The 16,459-nt window shown below is 46.0% G+C and overlaps 1 protein-coding gene across 1 annotated transcript; it reads right to left on the bottom strand.

Annotated features, from left to right (window-relative positions):
- Positions 1-9,053: 9,053 nt before the first annotated feature.
- Positions 9,054-9,731, bottom strand: LOC121877041 (serine/threonine-protein kinase STY8-like). Its single transcript, XM_042382654.1, has one exon. It carries the CDS (start codon positions 9,729-9,731, stop codon positions 9,054-9,056), a length of 678 nt encoding a protein of 225 aa, XP_042238588.1.
- Positions 9,732-16,459: the final 6,728 nt, after the last annotated feature.

Raw genomic sequence — 16,459 nt, 5'->3', positions numbered from 1 at the left:
ACTGGGAAACCCCATTTCCCTTACTACCTCCCTGTGTCCCTTCCATTCCTCTCCCTCCCCCTACCACCACCACCACCACCACGTACTTCATAAAACCAACAATTAACTTCTTATGTTCAGCCCGCAGACCTGACCCCCTCCCCCCCCCACACGATATTACTAATAATTAAATGCTCACGAATGAAATTATAGTGATAATGGCAATAATCTCAGGGCACAATAGGACTATAGGGACTCTCAGGGCTGGAGCTTCAAGTAAAATAAGCTGGGGTGTCTGATCTTCAAGTGAAATAAGCTGGGGCGTCTAACCTTCAAGTAAAATAAGCTGGGGTGTCTAATCTTCAAGTGAAAATAAGCTGGGATGTCTAACCTTCAAGTAAAATAAGCTGGGGCGTCTAACCTTCAGGAGCTCTCGTACAACAGGTGGGAAGACCTGCCTACATCTCGCCCACGGAGACATAACGAGAGGCCCTTCATAAACAAGGTAGCCTGGCATGCGTACACTCTTAACTCACAACGCCCAGTTTAATTACTCCTAATATTCCTCCAACCTCCCTGCTTACACCCACCGCACGCCCACGTTAACGACGATAACCGTACGCCCATACTAACACGACCCCCCCCTCCCCCCCACACACACATTTCTCGCGAGTGTAATTACGTCACGTACACTTTCTCCAGTTGTCAACCGCTAATGAAACAAAAGCCTACAGGCCGCCCCCTCCACCTGAGTCTGGTCAAGCGTAAACAAACACGTCTGAGGACCTGACACAACGCTGTAATATATGAAGCGAAATTACCATTAGCCCAGAGTCACTTTTTCATTACTCCTAAATGCCAAAGTTTTTCTTCGTGTAAAACGATAAAATAATAGACACTTATCTTAATAATTTCGTTAAACTAAACTGAGTAGTTCTTGTCGTATAAAGATAAATATATTATTAAACTACATTATATAAACCTTTACAGTATATCCCTACGTGTTTTATATCATTATAATATATCACATTAAACATCTTATAATAAAGCATAGTTCGCCATCTTTCAACTAATCACATAAATAACACACCAGTCGATGCAAGAAGTTGGTTGTCCCGGAAATTTCGGCGGCACCTGTTGGTCAAACCAGCGTTCCTGTGTAAACATTTGGCTGCCCCACGCTGGCCTCCTGTTTACTGCATACTTATAAAACTCAGGGCATTTCAGGCGCCTGGGACAGTTGGGTTAGTGACGCCTCATCCTGAATTCCCAAGCTTCTCAGAGTTCATCTTATTAAAGAAAATCCAGAGTACGTCAGGTTTTCGCTTTAAACAAGACTAACATCGTATGTGTGACCTATGAAGCAGTGGCGGTGGCCGTTTTGATGTCGGGTCAACTCACTCGGTTAAGACATGTGTGACATTTCTAAATTAGAATATATTAATCTGAGAACCACAATATATTTACACGCTTGATTGTGTTCACTTGTTCCGGGGTGGTGAGGTCCCTCCTGCTACACACCCTCACTACAGACCGACCCTGGGCGACATTAACAAGTGACCCAAGTGTGACGTTACTACCGTGTACATCAAGAACGCCTGAGCCCAGATACTCTACTCCCCTTAAGTTACATACTCATTGATTCTAACTGACTCACAGTATTCAGACTTACAAACTGTTAACAATATCGTAAACCTCTCATACTCAAAACTATTGTACGATGTTGTTAGGGTATCGTAGCTCAAATGTAAACACTGAGAGCAAGTGTTCTTGAAGGCCAGTTAGCCAATCATAGTTACTCTTTCAAAACATACCAACCAATCACAAGCTTTATCAGTTGGCTGAAGGCGCGAGATTTATGAACAGGTTTGAAAGCTTGAAGAGGTGAGAAAGTGGAAGGACATTTTCTTGGGGAGGTTGGACAACAAAACGCCACCAAAATGAAAAATACCAAAAGATGTTGGTGAAGTTAGGAGAAAGCTCTGGTTTAAGGACGTCTGTCGAGAAAAAGCAGCCCAAGGACTTTATTTACACTTGTTAACTTATTTTCCACAGACTAAACTAAACTATTACTGTATATTTCACACAAAGATTACAATTACATTTAAAATAGAAAACATATGTACAATTTGCAATTAAAAACTTCATAAACACTACTAAACGATTCAAGAAACTAGCAGCACAGTTTATAATAAAAAATATAATGAAAAGTACAAATAATAACAGTTGTGTGAGTCGGTACAGCCTAGTTATGACCTCTTCGTTCACTGCCCTAAAGAGGTATACAGTACAGTACAGTACAGGAGCTCCGAAGGTCCTGTAAGTTACGGCCTCCAGGTACAATATGTGACGTCACAAGATGGCGGCTATTTTGTTTTGAGTCTCACTACCAAGATGACTTACACCTCAGAGTCTCCGGGAGGTACAATATTACAGATACTTTAGGTACCCGGCCCCTGACACTTAAGAGCGGGACAACACACGTAAACCACAGGTGTGACGTCACCATTCCAGGTAAACCACACCACGTTAAGGTTATTGACACCTGTGATGGTGGTGATGTTTGCTCCACCACCACCACACTGATGGTGATGTTTACTCCACCACCACCACACTCATGGTGATGTTTACTCCACCACCACCACACTCATTGTAAGGGAAGCACCATCATATTCTTTAATGATGGTAATCGTTATCTGGAGTTAACTGGTTCACTTGTGTTATGTGGTTGGCCAGATGACTCGTCCCGGCAGCTCGTCCACGTCTTATAAACTGTTGCACGAGTATAAATAATAACCCAGATATAAAACAAGACCATTCCTCAATAACCTTAAAATATAACAAGAGTAAAAATGTTCTCATAAACCTTCAAAGTCAAGTCCGCGGAGTTTCTAATTCCCGTGTGATGAAGCTGGCGGCCCCACCTGCGGTCACACCTGTGCCACTCATCCACTGTCACCAGAGGGAGCCACTCAATGTGTCATCAAGCGAGTGCCAAATGAAGATAACAAAAGTTAGACTGTCACCAAACACTCAAAGTCACAAGTTAACGCCACAATAAGAATGTCACCAGACTAGTGTCACCAGACGAGACCGCGAGACTAGTGTCACCAGACGAGACCGCGAGACTAGTGCCACCAGACGAGACCGCGGGACTAGTGTCACCAGACGAGACCGCGAGACTAGTGACACCAGACTAGTAGTGCCGCAGACCCACACTAGTGTCACGACGAGACCGGACTAGTGCCACCAGACGAGACCACCCGAGACTAGGTGAGAGACCGCGAGACTAGTGCGTGGAGATAGACCAGACAGACCGCGAGACTAGTGCCACCAGACGAGACCGCGAGACTGGCCACCAGACGACCGAGACTAGTGCCACCAGACGAGACCGCGAGACCGTGCCACCAGACGAGACCGCGAGTGAGACGAGGCGGACTATGCCACCAGACGAGACCGCGAGACTGGTGCCACCAGACGAGACCGCGCGAGTGCCACCAGACGAGACCGCGAGACTAGTGCCACCAGACGAGACCGCGAGACTAGTGCCACCAGACGAGACCCGCGAGATAGTGCCACCAGACGAGACCGCGACTAGTGCCACCAGACGAGACCGCGACTAGTGTCTAGTAGTGCAACTGCGGACCAGTGCCACGACTAGTGCCACCACGAGACGGAGAACGCGGACTAGACCTAGTGCCACCAGACGAGACCGCCAGGACCAGTGCCACCAGACGAGACCGCGGACTAGTGGTGTCAGTGACTAGGACTAGCCACCAGACAGACCGCGACTGTGCACCAGACGAGACCGCGGGACTAGTGCACCAGACGAGACCGCGGACTAGTGTCACCAGACGAGACCGCGGACTAGTGCCACCAGACGAGACCGCGGGACTAGTGTACCAGACGAGACCGCGAGACTAGTGTCACCAGACGAGACCACAGACAGGACCACTAAATCGCGGACTAGTAGTGCCACCAGACGAGACCGCGAGACCGCACTAGTGCCACCAGAGAGCACTAGTGTCGCAGAGACTAGTGTGTGGAGACGAGACCGCGGACTACTGCCACCAGCGAGACACTACTAGTGCCACCAGACGAGTCACCAGACGACCGACTAGTGCCACCAGACGAGACCGCGGACTAGTGTCGAGACGAGACCGCGGACCAGTGCCACCAGACGAGACCGCAGACTAGTGCCACCAGACAGACCCACGGGACTGAGAGACCGCGGCCAGACGAGCAGCGCGAGACTAGTGTCACCAGACGAGACCGCGGGACTAGGTGCCACCAGACGAGACCGCGGGACTAGTGCCACCAGACGAGACCGACCAGACCAGGGTGAGACCGCAGACTAGTGTCAGACCAGACAGAGACCGCGGGACAGTGCCACCAGACGAGACCACTAGTGCCACCAGACGCCACTCAGACAGACGACCACGAGAGACCGAGGGACTAGTGCCCAGACGAGACCGAGTGTCACCAGACGAGACTAGTGTCACCAGACGAGACTCGGCGGACTAGTGTCACCAGACGAGACCGCGGACCAGTGTCACGACGAGACCGCGAGACTAGTGCCACCAGACGAGACCGGGACTAGTGCCACCAGACTGAGACCGACCAAGGTCACCAGACGAGACCGCGGACTAGTGCCACAGACGAGACCATGGGACTAGTGTCACCAGACGACGAGACTAAGGAGACAGACCTCGAGACTAGTGCCAGACGAGACCGCGAGGGCCTAGTGCCACAGACGAGACCACGAGATAGTGCCACCAGAGAGACCGCGAGACTAGTGACACAGACGAGAGACTAATGGTAACATGGTGAGTGGTGGTACAGCCCTCCTGGTAACTCCACCCGTTACATGACACACACCCTTTAAATGAAGTCTCACCACCACCACCATCACCACCATCACCACGACCACTACCATCATCCTACCTCCACCACCATCACCACCATCACCACACGACCACTACCATCATCTTCTCCACCACCATCGCTACCTCCACCTCAACACGACCACTACCATCATCACTACACTCCTCGGCACTTGGGTATTATGACGTCACATACCCCTTGTTTATACTACCCATAACCTTACGCATAAGCCCCCCCCCCCCACAACACAGTGACGACAGCTGTTCTACCGACTTCACGTGACTCCAGACCAGTTTCACCACGTCATTAGCTGTGCCTCCAGCCCCAGAGTTGCCTGGATCACCTACACGTCAACACAAAGTCAAGAATAAATAAATCTAAAATCCAAACCATTACAACGTCTTTAAAGGAACACATATCTAAGTCAGAGTCAATCGTAAGTAGCTATGTAAGTAACGCCACATGAAGTAGTAGCACATGCAATATTCCACTTTAAGCCGTAACAAAGTAACGTCTCTTCAACCTCCTTCAAGCAACTTATATTGACGCAACACTCGAGTCACTGATGAACTACGGTTATCTTACCTGCCTATAATACACACACACACACACACAGTGAACAATTGAGAGAGAGAGAGTGTGTGTGTGTGTGTGTTAGGCGCCGGCCGTAATGAGCACTATGATCACGGGGCGATACAGGTAGACTTATCGGTGGCTACCTTAATGAGGGGCTGCTCTGTTTTCACCTCACCTGTTCTCTCTCACCACATGTGTTTCCCCATCTCATCTTGACCCAGAGAGAGAGAGTAAAAGCAGCTAACCACCACAAAGCTCTTGGGTAACACACACTCGTTCCACCACATTCATACGCCGCCAGATTTTAACAATAACACGATGACCAGATATTTCTCAACCTATTGTCGCAGGTATAAGGACCATCTCAGGCTGGCCGGATCACCAAAGATTTGCCCCACCTCCTAACCTAACCTAACCACCTAACGCTAAAACATAAAGTAACCTAACCTAACCTAAACCCCCACCTTCAGGTAGTTCTACGGTGTTTAATCATGAGGTAGAAATAAGCTGGGGGGGCAATCTTCAGGTGATCCGGCTGGTCTCTATACATTCTTTAAACCAGGATCTTGTTTTATCCCTTCAAAGTGTTCCTGTTGTGGCTGGCTACTGTCATGAGGCGAGTGTGTTCTGTACCTCCCGGTCGACAAGATTATGTTGAAAATAACGGGATCAAAGAATAAGCTGTGGAGAGTACATGGGGAAGGTGGAAGGAGGGAGGGTAGGTGGATAGAGGAAGGGTAGTGGATAGGGAGGTAAGGGTAGGTGGATAGGGGGGGGTGGATAGGGGGAGGTAGGTGGAGGGTAGGTGGGGAGGGGTAGGTGGGGGAGGGTAGGTGGGTAGGTGGGGTAGGTGGACAGGGGGGACAGGCACAAGTTGTCATATGAACGATAAAATACCTCGATATTATAAAACACAGACGGATTAACCTAACCTAACCTAATCTAAAAACAATAACCTAACAAAGCCTGATTAACCGTAACCCCGTCAGGTAGAGTAAAATGGGGGGTTGTTAATCTTCATGTAATCCACACAGACTATTACCATTTCCCCTTAACCTTCTCATATCCACTCACCTGCCTCGCTAACCACTGACAAAAAATGACACAAAAGAGATAATACCTTCCTGTTCTCCGTGACGGGAAGGTGTTGGTCTCGGCGACGCTCAACAACACAACACAAAGGTCAACATCCGGACAACACAAAGCCAAAGTCACGACCCCGGGTGTAAGAGTTGACCGCCGTCTCTATTAAACATCTCGGGGTCGTCTTATAAGGTGGACCTGACACCTAACCTAGACTAACCCAACCTAACCTAACTTACTGTAACTACTTTAAGAAAACAACCAGCTATATAGTCTATTTTTTTTTACTATCAAGAGGAATTATCTATAACGTTAATGAGCGTCTTAAGTTATGAGAGCCACGCCCGAGTGTCAGTATAACGTCACTTTCTCTTCTTAAGGCGCTGTTGTCTCTTTTGCTCAAATGATCTCCGATGTGTTTTAAATCTTCTTACATAATAATAAATAATAATAAATAACAAATAATAATAATAGTGATAGTAGTAGTAGTAACGCATCAGTAAATCAAACTCTTAGCAACTACTACTACTACTACTACTACTACTCCCCATGGTAGTACATATATTTGCTTAAACATCTAAGAAGAAAATCACATGGCGACTCTTATGTAAATCGTAAACTATGGTAACTTGTCATATCAGCTAAATCCCCTACCTGGGCAACTGGTTCACAAGAGCTGGCCGGTCCTCTAACACAGCCCTAACTCAACCGCGAGGGGGCCCCAGGACAAGTATCCGGCCCTGAATAGGCAAAGGCCACCATAGTCAGGTCTGGTGGGCAACCCGCGTACAATATACCAGAGGCTTAAGGCATCGACAAACTGGCTGAGAAGTTGGTAAAGACGACTCGGTTAAAACCCCTGGTGAAGGTTTTATGATTCTACCTTCATTATGGCTGTGTGTGACATACCGAACAAAACCTTATTAACGACACCATTCTGACAACCGGGGCATTTTATTTTACTCGAATGAATTAATGTGTTATAAATTATCTATAAAAAAACCCGCTACAATAAGAATAAGTGATCACATGCTACACAGCCCAGACCGTAGAGGAACCCATTGAACAAATGGACATCAGTCGACCAGGTCATGATGTTTCTAGCCTCTGTAAACAAGTTTGAGTGAAAGACGTTTATCTACTGTATGTTCACGATATACGATATAAGTTCACGATATATAGGTGCTAGGGAATGAATGAATGACCGGACAAACTGGAGCCAAGTTCATAAACTATCATCCATGCCAAGGATACTCACATCATGCCTGGTAACTCAACACAAGGAGCAGAATAACAACACAACCCACAAGGAGAGAACAACACAACCCACAAGGCGGGAACAACACAACCCACAAGGAGGGAACAACACAACCCACAAGGCGGGAACAACACAACCCACAAGGCGGGAACAACACAACCCACAAGGAGGGAACAACACAACCCACAAGGCGTGAACAACACAACCCACAAGGAGGGAACAACACAACCCACAAGGAGGGAACAACACAACCCACAAGGTGCGTGAATGCAACACAACCCACAAGGCGGGAAACAACACAACCCACAAGGCGTGAATAACACAACCCACAAGGCGGAACAACACAACCCACAAGGCGGAACAACACAACCCACAAGGAGAGAACAACACAACCCACAAGGCGGGAACAACACTACCCACAAGGAGGGAACAACATAGCATAAACACCACAATGATGAGAGAAATATCGACAAAATACCTTCAGTGAATGACAAATAAAATCTACGTTTCGCAATACAAGACTTAAGACATAATAATGAAGAGCCGACAAGGATGACCCTCACAACGAACACCTTCACCGCTTAAATACCAACAGGTGACTTGATAATACTATAAATGACACCACATCCGCAGGTAGGAGTTGATCTGTAGGGGGAAATCCAATCGTGCTTGTACCGGCGTGTGAGGTAAGACCATGAGAGTGTGTCAGGCATTAAGTTACATTCCCGCACCTGTACACCCACACCCACCCGTTGCACCCCTATTGTGAAGTCCACATTCCAGCTTGACATTACTGATACAATTTATTTCACACGGTGGCCGTCAGCTTAGGCAGGTCATTTTGTGTTGATGAGGTGACAGTGCACAGGTATACAAGGTGAGAGTGAAGGGGGGGATGGAAAGGTGGAGGTGAATGTACCACGGTGTGAGGAGTGAAGGTGACAGGGCCAGTGAAAGAGAGTGTTGTCAAGTGCAGCGTAAGACGGTATTGCAGCAGTAAAATGTAAAAGAAATTTGAAAGTATGCTAAAGACGGCAGACAGAGTTTATATACAGAGGCTACAAGTGTTTTAGTGGATATTTATACAAGAGTTATTACAAATAATCTTATTGAAATTTATATACAGCTGAGTACATCATTCAAGACGACTCAAGTTTCCTCGGAGAATCTGGAGAACATACGAGAGAGACGCCCGGTGATCTGGGTCTGGACAGCCGGTGAGAGCTGCCACTAACTGTAAAGAATACTTTAACCACGCAACACCCTTAAATGTCTATACAACTGTACCAATTATTGTACTGAAAGAAAATACATCACTGGCAGGAGAGGTTGGTTGACCATTGGAGAGTTCCGGTGCCATCCAGTTACACCTTTTTGCGGGGATGAACGGGAACACCTCCCCCGCCATTGTGCTAAGACCAAAGTCTATAACGTGGACTTCCTCGTCCAGCACTGTGATATTATTGACTTTAAGGTCGTTATGGATGACGCCTTTTGCATGGATCTCTTCCAATGCTTCTGCGAGCTTGATAAGGTAACATACAAGCTGCTTCTCAGACCATGTGAAGTACAGCTTCTCAAAAGCTATGCCAGTGTAAGACATGACGAGAGCCGGGGGGGTGGAGCATATACAGTATATGACGGGTGCTCCTCCAGCACCGTCGAGGATAAAATGTTTGTTGGCTTCTCGGCGGAACGTCTTTGGTTTATCGTTTTTAAATGTTTTGAGGACGACGTGTTCATTTTTATATTCAATAAGATGGACTACACCGCTGGTTCCTTGGCCCACAGCGCGTACCCGGCGCAAGTTTTCAAGGTCGTTCTTGATTAATATCTTGTAGAGTAACTTCTTAGAAATTTTATTGTCAATTTGCATTAGATGCTTAGGCGGAAACGTGACCCCTTTCCAAATATGGCTGTAGGACTCACGCAAGATAAACAGAGGCTCCATATTGCCGGTAAAATGTGAAAATCATTAATTTAAGCACAGACCTCAATTCAATATTTAGCCTTGGAAAATATAGTGAAGGAAGAATTTTTACCATCAAAACAAAGTTAACTCCGTCGCTAGGTTATAGTGAAGTATGGTGACGTAGTGAAGATCTAGTGAGATAGAGAAGGTATAGTGAGATAGTGATGGTATAGTATAGTGAGGTAATGAAGGTATAGTGAGATAGTGATGGCATAGTATAGTGAAGATAGAGTACAGTGAGATAATGAAGGTATAGTGAGGAAGAAAAGGTATAGTGAAGATGATGATGATCTTGATTATGATGACGATAATGACAAATATGATAATGATGATGACGATGATAATGAAAAATATGATAACGAATGATGGTGACGATAATAATGACATGATAATAATGAAAAATATAACGTTAACGAAAATTACCCAAATATAAACAATAATAACAATAATAATAATAATAATAATAACAATAATTAAAACAACAATAGTAATAAAAATAATAATGTACTTGATGATAATGACGAAAATGATGATGAAGGTAACTATCCTGAACTGCACCTCACCTACACGAGGCCGGAAACACGGAACATGATCTACACAGGTTCAGTACACCTGGTTCCTTCACCTCACCTGTAGAAGACATTAATAAAAACGACTTAAAAAATATATACGATATTTAAGACGGGAATTACTAACCTAACCTAATAGACGGGGATTACCAAACACCTGAGAGAGAGAGAGAGAGAGAGAGAGAGAGACCTATAGATAGATGGATTGGTAAGTAGATAGTTTGAGTGATTAACTGATAGATAGATAGCTAGATAGATAAACGGTGGGCAAGAATTATACGGTTTGCGGTAAAGGGTTGGAGGATGACCACATCATTACCGCAAGAACCACACGCTCTCTATATACTGCACATGAGTGATGGTGGTGGTGAGGCTGGTGGTGATGGTGATGATGGTGGTGATATTGATGGTGATGATGATGATGTAGAAGATGAAAGTTTTAATGTTGGATTACACACACACACACACACACACACACACACACACACACACACACTTTCCACCACTTTCTACCTGTTTTTACCTGCCTGTGTTTTCATATTTTTCAATCAATCAACACCATAACCACACATCAGACATAGCCTCTTGTAACTAGTGTTTATCTACTGCATCACCCCCCCCCCCAAACAACATAGGTGGCCTGATCTGAATAACCCTTTCAACCAAGGTCATGTACCCACGTGATTGAACACACATTACCTGAGACCACATCAGGGGCTCTCTACCTCTATTGTCTCACGCACAACAGGTCATGACGTCACGAAAGGTCACGACACTCCAGGTCATGACGTCACGAAAGGTCAAGGCACGCCAGGGTACAAACCATTACGCCATTTAATGTCAATAACATCAAAATCCAGGTCATGCATCACAAACCAGGTTAGGATGTCTCACACACCAGGTCATGATGTCACACGTCAGGTCAGTGTGTCACATCAGGTCATGGGGTCACACGATGAAGGCCTTGCACTGAATCAGTTTACTCGTGACACAGAGAAGCCAACCACGATACATAATACTCTCTGAGGTTGGGAGTCACTCAAGAGGACAAGTCAGTCAGAGGCCCGACTCACTCAAGAGGACCGAGTCACTCAAGAGAACCGACTCATTCAAGAGGACAAAGTCATTCAAGAGGACCGAGTCACTCAAGAGAACCGACTCATTCAAGAGGACCGAGTCACTCAAGAGAACCGAGTCCGCACAAGGGGCATGAAGGAGACAAGCCGCCGGTCTTATTTGGTCTGCAGTCCTCGGTGGCGGGGACTCTTGACTCTAGCGGTACTTGTGGGCGCGTGACTGTGATAACGTACAATCAACCTCTTCTGGCACCCTCGTTACTCATGACGCACGCCCACCGCCCACACCCACCCTACATAATCCACGCCCAAACCCTCCCCTAGTTTTCTTTACATGACCCACATTCACCTCTCATATCCACCCTCTCTCCTACTTTCCTACATGGTCATCCACACCCACTGCCAACACCCATATCATCCAGTCTTCCTTACATGATTCCCGCCCATTAATCAAAGCCACGAGTCCAAACCTTCTGTACCCACCCCTCACACACACACACACACACACAGTTGGCCTAAAAATGTCACTTTCTCACGTACACCAGAGAAAACCACCTCACTATACCACCCCAACACTGCCAACCTCCCATGTGACCACCACCCATATAAACAAACTAAACAGTCTGTCTGTCTGTCTGTCCTTAAAATATCTCAAGAGCAAGTTTAGCACCACACTTTATAGGTTCATATGATAAACTTTTGGTGCTAGTCGCGACAAAATTGATCAAGTATTACTATGGTAGCAGTTGTCGGCGGTTAAAGAAAACGGTAACATGAATCATTCTTCAGCGGTGACTGCGTTAATTTACAGCAATAACGCCACACTATTTCGATATTTACCCTGCCATGGTAACGGTTCACGGACTTCATACGCTTGGAAGATTTTTAATTAGCCTTACCTACCTACCTACCTATCTCTCTGCGTTCCTCACAATATTGGGTCAGTCATGTCAATATTGTTATTATTGTCATTTGTGAATCTGTATTTTTCTGGCCAAATAAACCATTTCAATATCAAACTGTTTTTGTTTCAATATCCCCTCCGTCCTCACCCCACCTACCTACCCCTCCCTCCGTTATCTTTCTTCCCCCTCCTCACTCTCTCACCCTACCTACCTTCTCCTCCCACAGCGGGTGATCAGCAGCAGATAGTGGCGAGGAACACTAAGCTTCTCTCCTCCCCGCCTCCACAAACCACCCACATCACCGCGCATCAGACACTTACAAATTGCTTTTAATCTCTCAAGGGGCTGGTCACCCTCTGTCGGCGGTGGCTTCCTCACGCCAACTACCTCACCACTGTTTTGTTTTGCTAATCTTAAAATTCACTAAAAGACATTCTACCCCTGGTCAAAAAATATAATAGCTGATGTTATTTATTTTCACCCTGAAGTATACAGATGATTGATGTATGTTAATGTTTTCTCACGTTTAGTTGACATGAACATATGTAGTGAATCTCTCTCTCTCTCTCTCTCTCTCTCTCTCTCTCTCTCTCTCTCTCTCTCTCTCTCTCTCTCTCTCTCTCCTTGTAGATCCCCTCCCTCTATATTACCTCCTATCCACACCTGTTCAGCGTTACCTCCTCTACACACCTGTACTTGTGGTGGGTTTCTTCATAACCTTTGACCCCGACATTAGTATTACCTGTCCTGCTTCTTCAGCCTTGACATCTTATTCATAAATGACGTCACGCACACCTGGCACAAGAACTTCTTAAACACCGGCACAAATATTATCACCCATTATCTCTCATTTATTGTGATATTTCTCTCACCTTGGACTATTTCTTCTTCGTTGTCTTACACCTCAACAAAATTACCGGAGATTAAAATTTTGCGGTGTAATATTTATCATTGTTTTGTTATTTAGCAGTTAGTGACAATCTCTCTCTCTCTCTCTCTCTCTCTCTCTCTCTCTCTCTCTCTCTCTCTCTCGTTGTATTATCTTGGATGGAATTAGTTAACTAGAGATAATTAATTTAAGTCGAGTATTAAGACATAATTACAATGATTAAAACCAGCCCGCAGCCATGTACGTGTCTGTGTGCGTGTGTGCGTGTCCGTGTGTGTGTGCGTGTGTGTGTGTTTTATGTGAGGTCAATAAACGGAAACACGAAATAAATAAAGAAATAAAAACAGGATGGCTCATTGCTGGCCAAACACTTAACACAATGTAATTTTATACCGAAAACTGTAGGTCAAAGGTGAAGGTGGCGATAACCTAACACACGAGAGATATTTCACACCTGTCATTATAATAACAACTACTAATTATAATAACTTGAAAAAGCAATAATAATAATAATAATAATAATAATAATAATAATAATAAACGATAACAAATTTAATAATAATAATAATAATAATGATAATAATAATAAATAATAATAATAATAATAATAATAATAATAATAATAATAATAATAATAATAACGATAACAAATTTAATAATAATAATAATAATAATGATAATAATAATAAATAATAATAATAATAATAATAATAATAATAATAATAATAATAATAATAATAATGTCACCTGTACACCTATCTACCTACAGGAGGCAGAATGTGAGGTCTTTATTAAGGTAGACTTCCATGGATGATTGAACACAAGATGAACATAAAGACAAGTGTCATCACGGGGGATGGATGACACGGACGGGTGAGGAGGGATGGATGACACGGACGGGTGAGGAGGGATGGATGACACGGACGGGTGAGGAGGGATGGATGACACGGACGGGTGAGGAGGGATGATGACACGGACGGGTGAGGAGGATGATGACACGGACGGATGGGGGATGGATGACACGGACGGGGGGGAGGGATGGATGACACGGACGGGTGAGGAGGGATGGATGACACGGACGGATGGGGGGATGGATGACACGGACGGGTGAGGAGGGATGGATGACACGGACGGGTGAGGAGGGATGGATGACACGGACGGGTGGGGGATGGATGACACGGACGGGTGATGGGGACACGGACGGGTGAGGAGGGGATGACACGGACGGGTGGGGGATGGATGACACGGACGGGTGAGGAGGGATGGATGACACGGACGGATGGGGGGATGGATGACACGGACGGGTGAGGGAGGATGATGACACGGACGGATGGGGGATGGATGACACGGACGGGTGGAGGAGGGATGGATGATGACACGGACGGATGAGGAGGATGGATGACACGGACGGGTGGGGGATTGATGACACGGACGGGTGAGGGATGGATGACACGGACGGGTGAGAGGGTGGATGAGACGGACGGGTGAGAGCTTTGTCCGCAACACAAGGAAGGCGCTGATAACCTGAAGTTTACACACCCCAGCTATATTTTTCCCTCATATTAAACACCCTATCGCTCCCTGAGGGGGGGGGGAGGTTAGGTTAGGTCATTTAATCATCAGGTGAAATAAGCTGGGGTGCCTAATCTTCGGGTGACACACAATATTAACTCACCCACCAGCTCACTCACCTATCCAACCATCCACTCACTCACCCATTCAACCGCCTACCCACTCACCCATCCACCCAGCCAACCATCCACCCACCCATCCACCCACCCAGCCACCCATCCACCCACCCATCCACCCAGCCAGCCAGCCATCCACCCACCCATCCTCTCTCGTCATTTTCAGCCATTACATCCATTACCATCTAAACACAAGCGCCTAATTACTAAATAACATGTTGTATAATCGTCGTAAAAATTATACTGTTGATAAATGTTGATAATTATACTACTGCTGCAAATTATTAATAAAAATTACTGCTGTATAATTTAATAATAATTACTGTTGCATGAATTTGAAGGAAAATAACCAAACATTGCTAAGGGTTATATTAACTGTGTATAACCTAACCTGATCTCATTAATAAGATTTATAAGAGGAAATGATGTCATGAATCTCAGGTGAATGTTTACTCCTTAATATAAGTCAAGGTGTTACTACTATACCACCACCACTACCACCAATACCACACCATTGTCTCATAAACACTAAAATGTCTTTATATTCCAGTAAACACAAACACTTCTAATGACATAAAATCACTGTCTCAAAAACTTTCATTCAAGACAACGACATAAACGCCGCCATGTTGCCCCAAAACTTACCACTGTTGTCGTTGGCCTCAAGTCCGCACCTTGAGACTGACACCACACAACCCTCACCTTACTGCACCCTCCCTCTCTCCCTCCCTCCGCCCGTGACTCCTACCACAAGGATGACCTCCACAATTAACCCAATCATTAGTCAGCTAGGTCACAGGCGACGATGTCATTGGCTGTATCGTTACGGTGATGCTGGTGGCGTAGGAGAGCGAAACACGGGTTCGATCTTGGGGATACTTCAGAGCTCTTTGATCTCACTTCACTAAGATAGAGAGTGAAAGCGTTGAGGTGTGCCTTTTGGGGAGGGCTGGTGGGGGGGGGGGTGTTAACATTTCACCTCACTGTCACTTTCCTTAGCTTTAAAACTCAAGGGAAAAAATATATCGCCGGCTAAAAATTCCTTCCAGGTGTGTGTGGTTGGTCATCGTGATGTTCAACAATCCTTTACGAACTCTTCAGAAATGTAAGTTGTGTAAGTGGAAGGCGTGTGTGACAAGAGGGAGTCGCCGTGGGCTTGTGAAGGTGACATGAACGAGTTGAGGGAGTGGAAGACGGGAAGGAAATCGAGTTAATGATTCAGACGGAACAAGAGAGAGAGCGAGAGGGAATGACCGAGGAAGAGATGAAGGAACAGGAAGCAGCGGCGGTGGTGGACGTGTATGACAGGAGAACATGACGTCCAGTTGTTTATGGACGTGACGGGTGTGGTGACACTCCTCCCTCACCTGGACACTTCTTCACCCCCCACCTTGACACTTCCCTCCTCCCTCACCTGGACACTTCTTCACCTCCCACCTGGACACTTCTTCACCCCCCACCTTGACACTTCCCTCCTCCCTCACCTCCTCCCTCACCTGGACACTTCTTCACCCCCCACCTTGACACTCCCTCACCTCCTCCCTCACCTGGACACTTCTTCACCCCCCACCTTGACACCT

This window comes from Homarus americanus, unplaced genomic scaffold (genome assembly GCF_018991925.1).
Source record: "Homarus americanus isolate GMGI-L3 unplaced genomic scaffold, GMGI_Hamer_2.0 scaffold32159, whole genome shotgun sequence".
Classification (NCBI taxonomy): domain Eukaryota; kingdom Metazoa; phylum Arthropoda; class Malacostraca; order Decapoda; family Nephropidae; genus Homarus; species Homarus americanus.
This window is presented reverse-complemented; position numbering and strand designations above follow the sequence as displayed.

Coding starts and splice junctions, on each gene's coding strand:
- LOC121877041 (XM_042382654.1), bottom strand. CDS start 9,731: ATGGAGCCTCTGTTTATCTTGCGTGAGTCCTACAGCCATATTTGGAAA.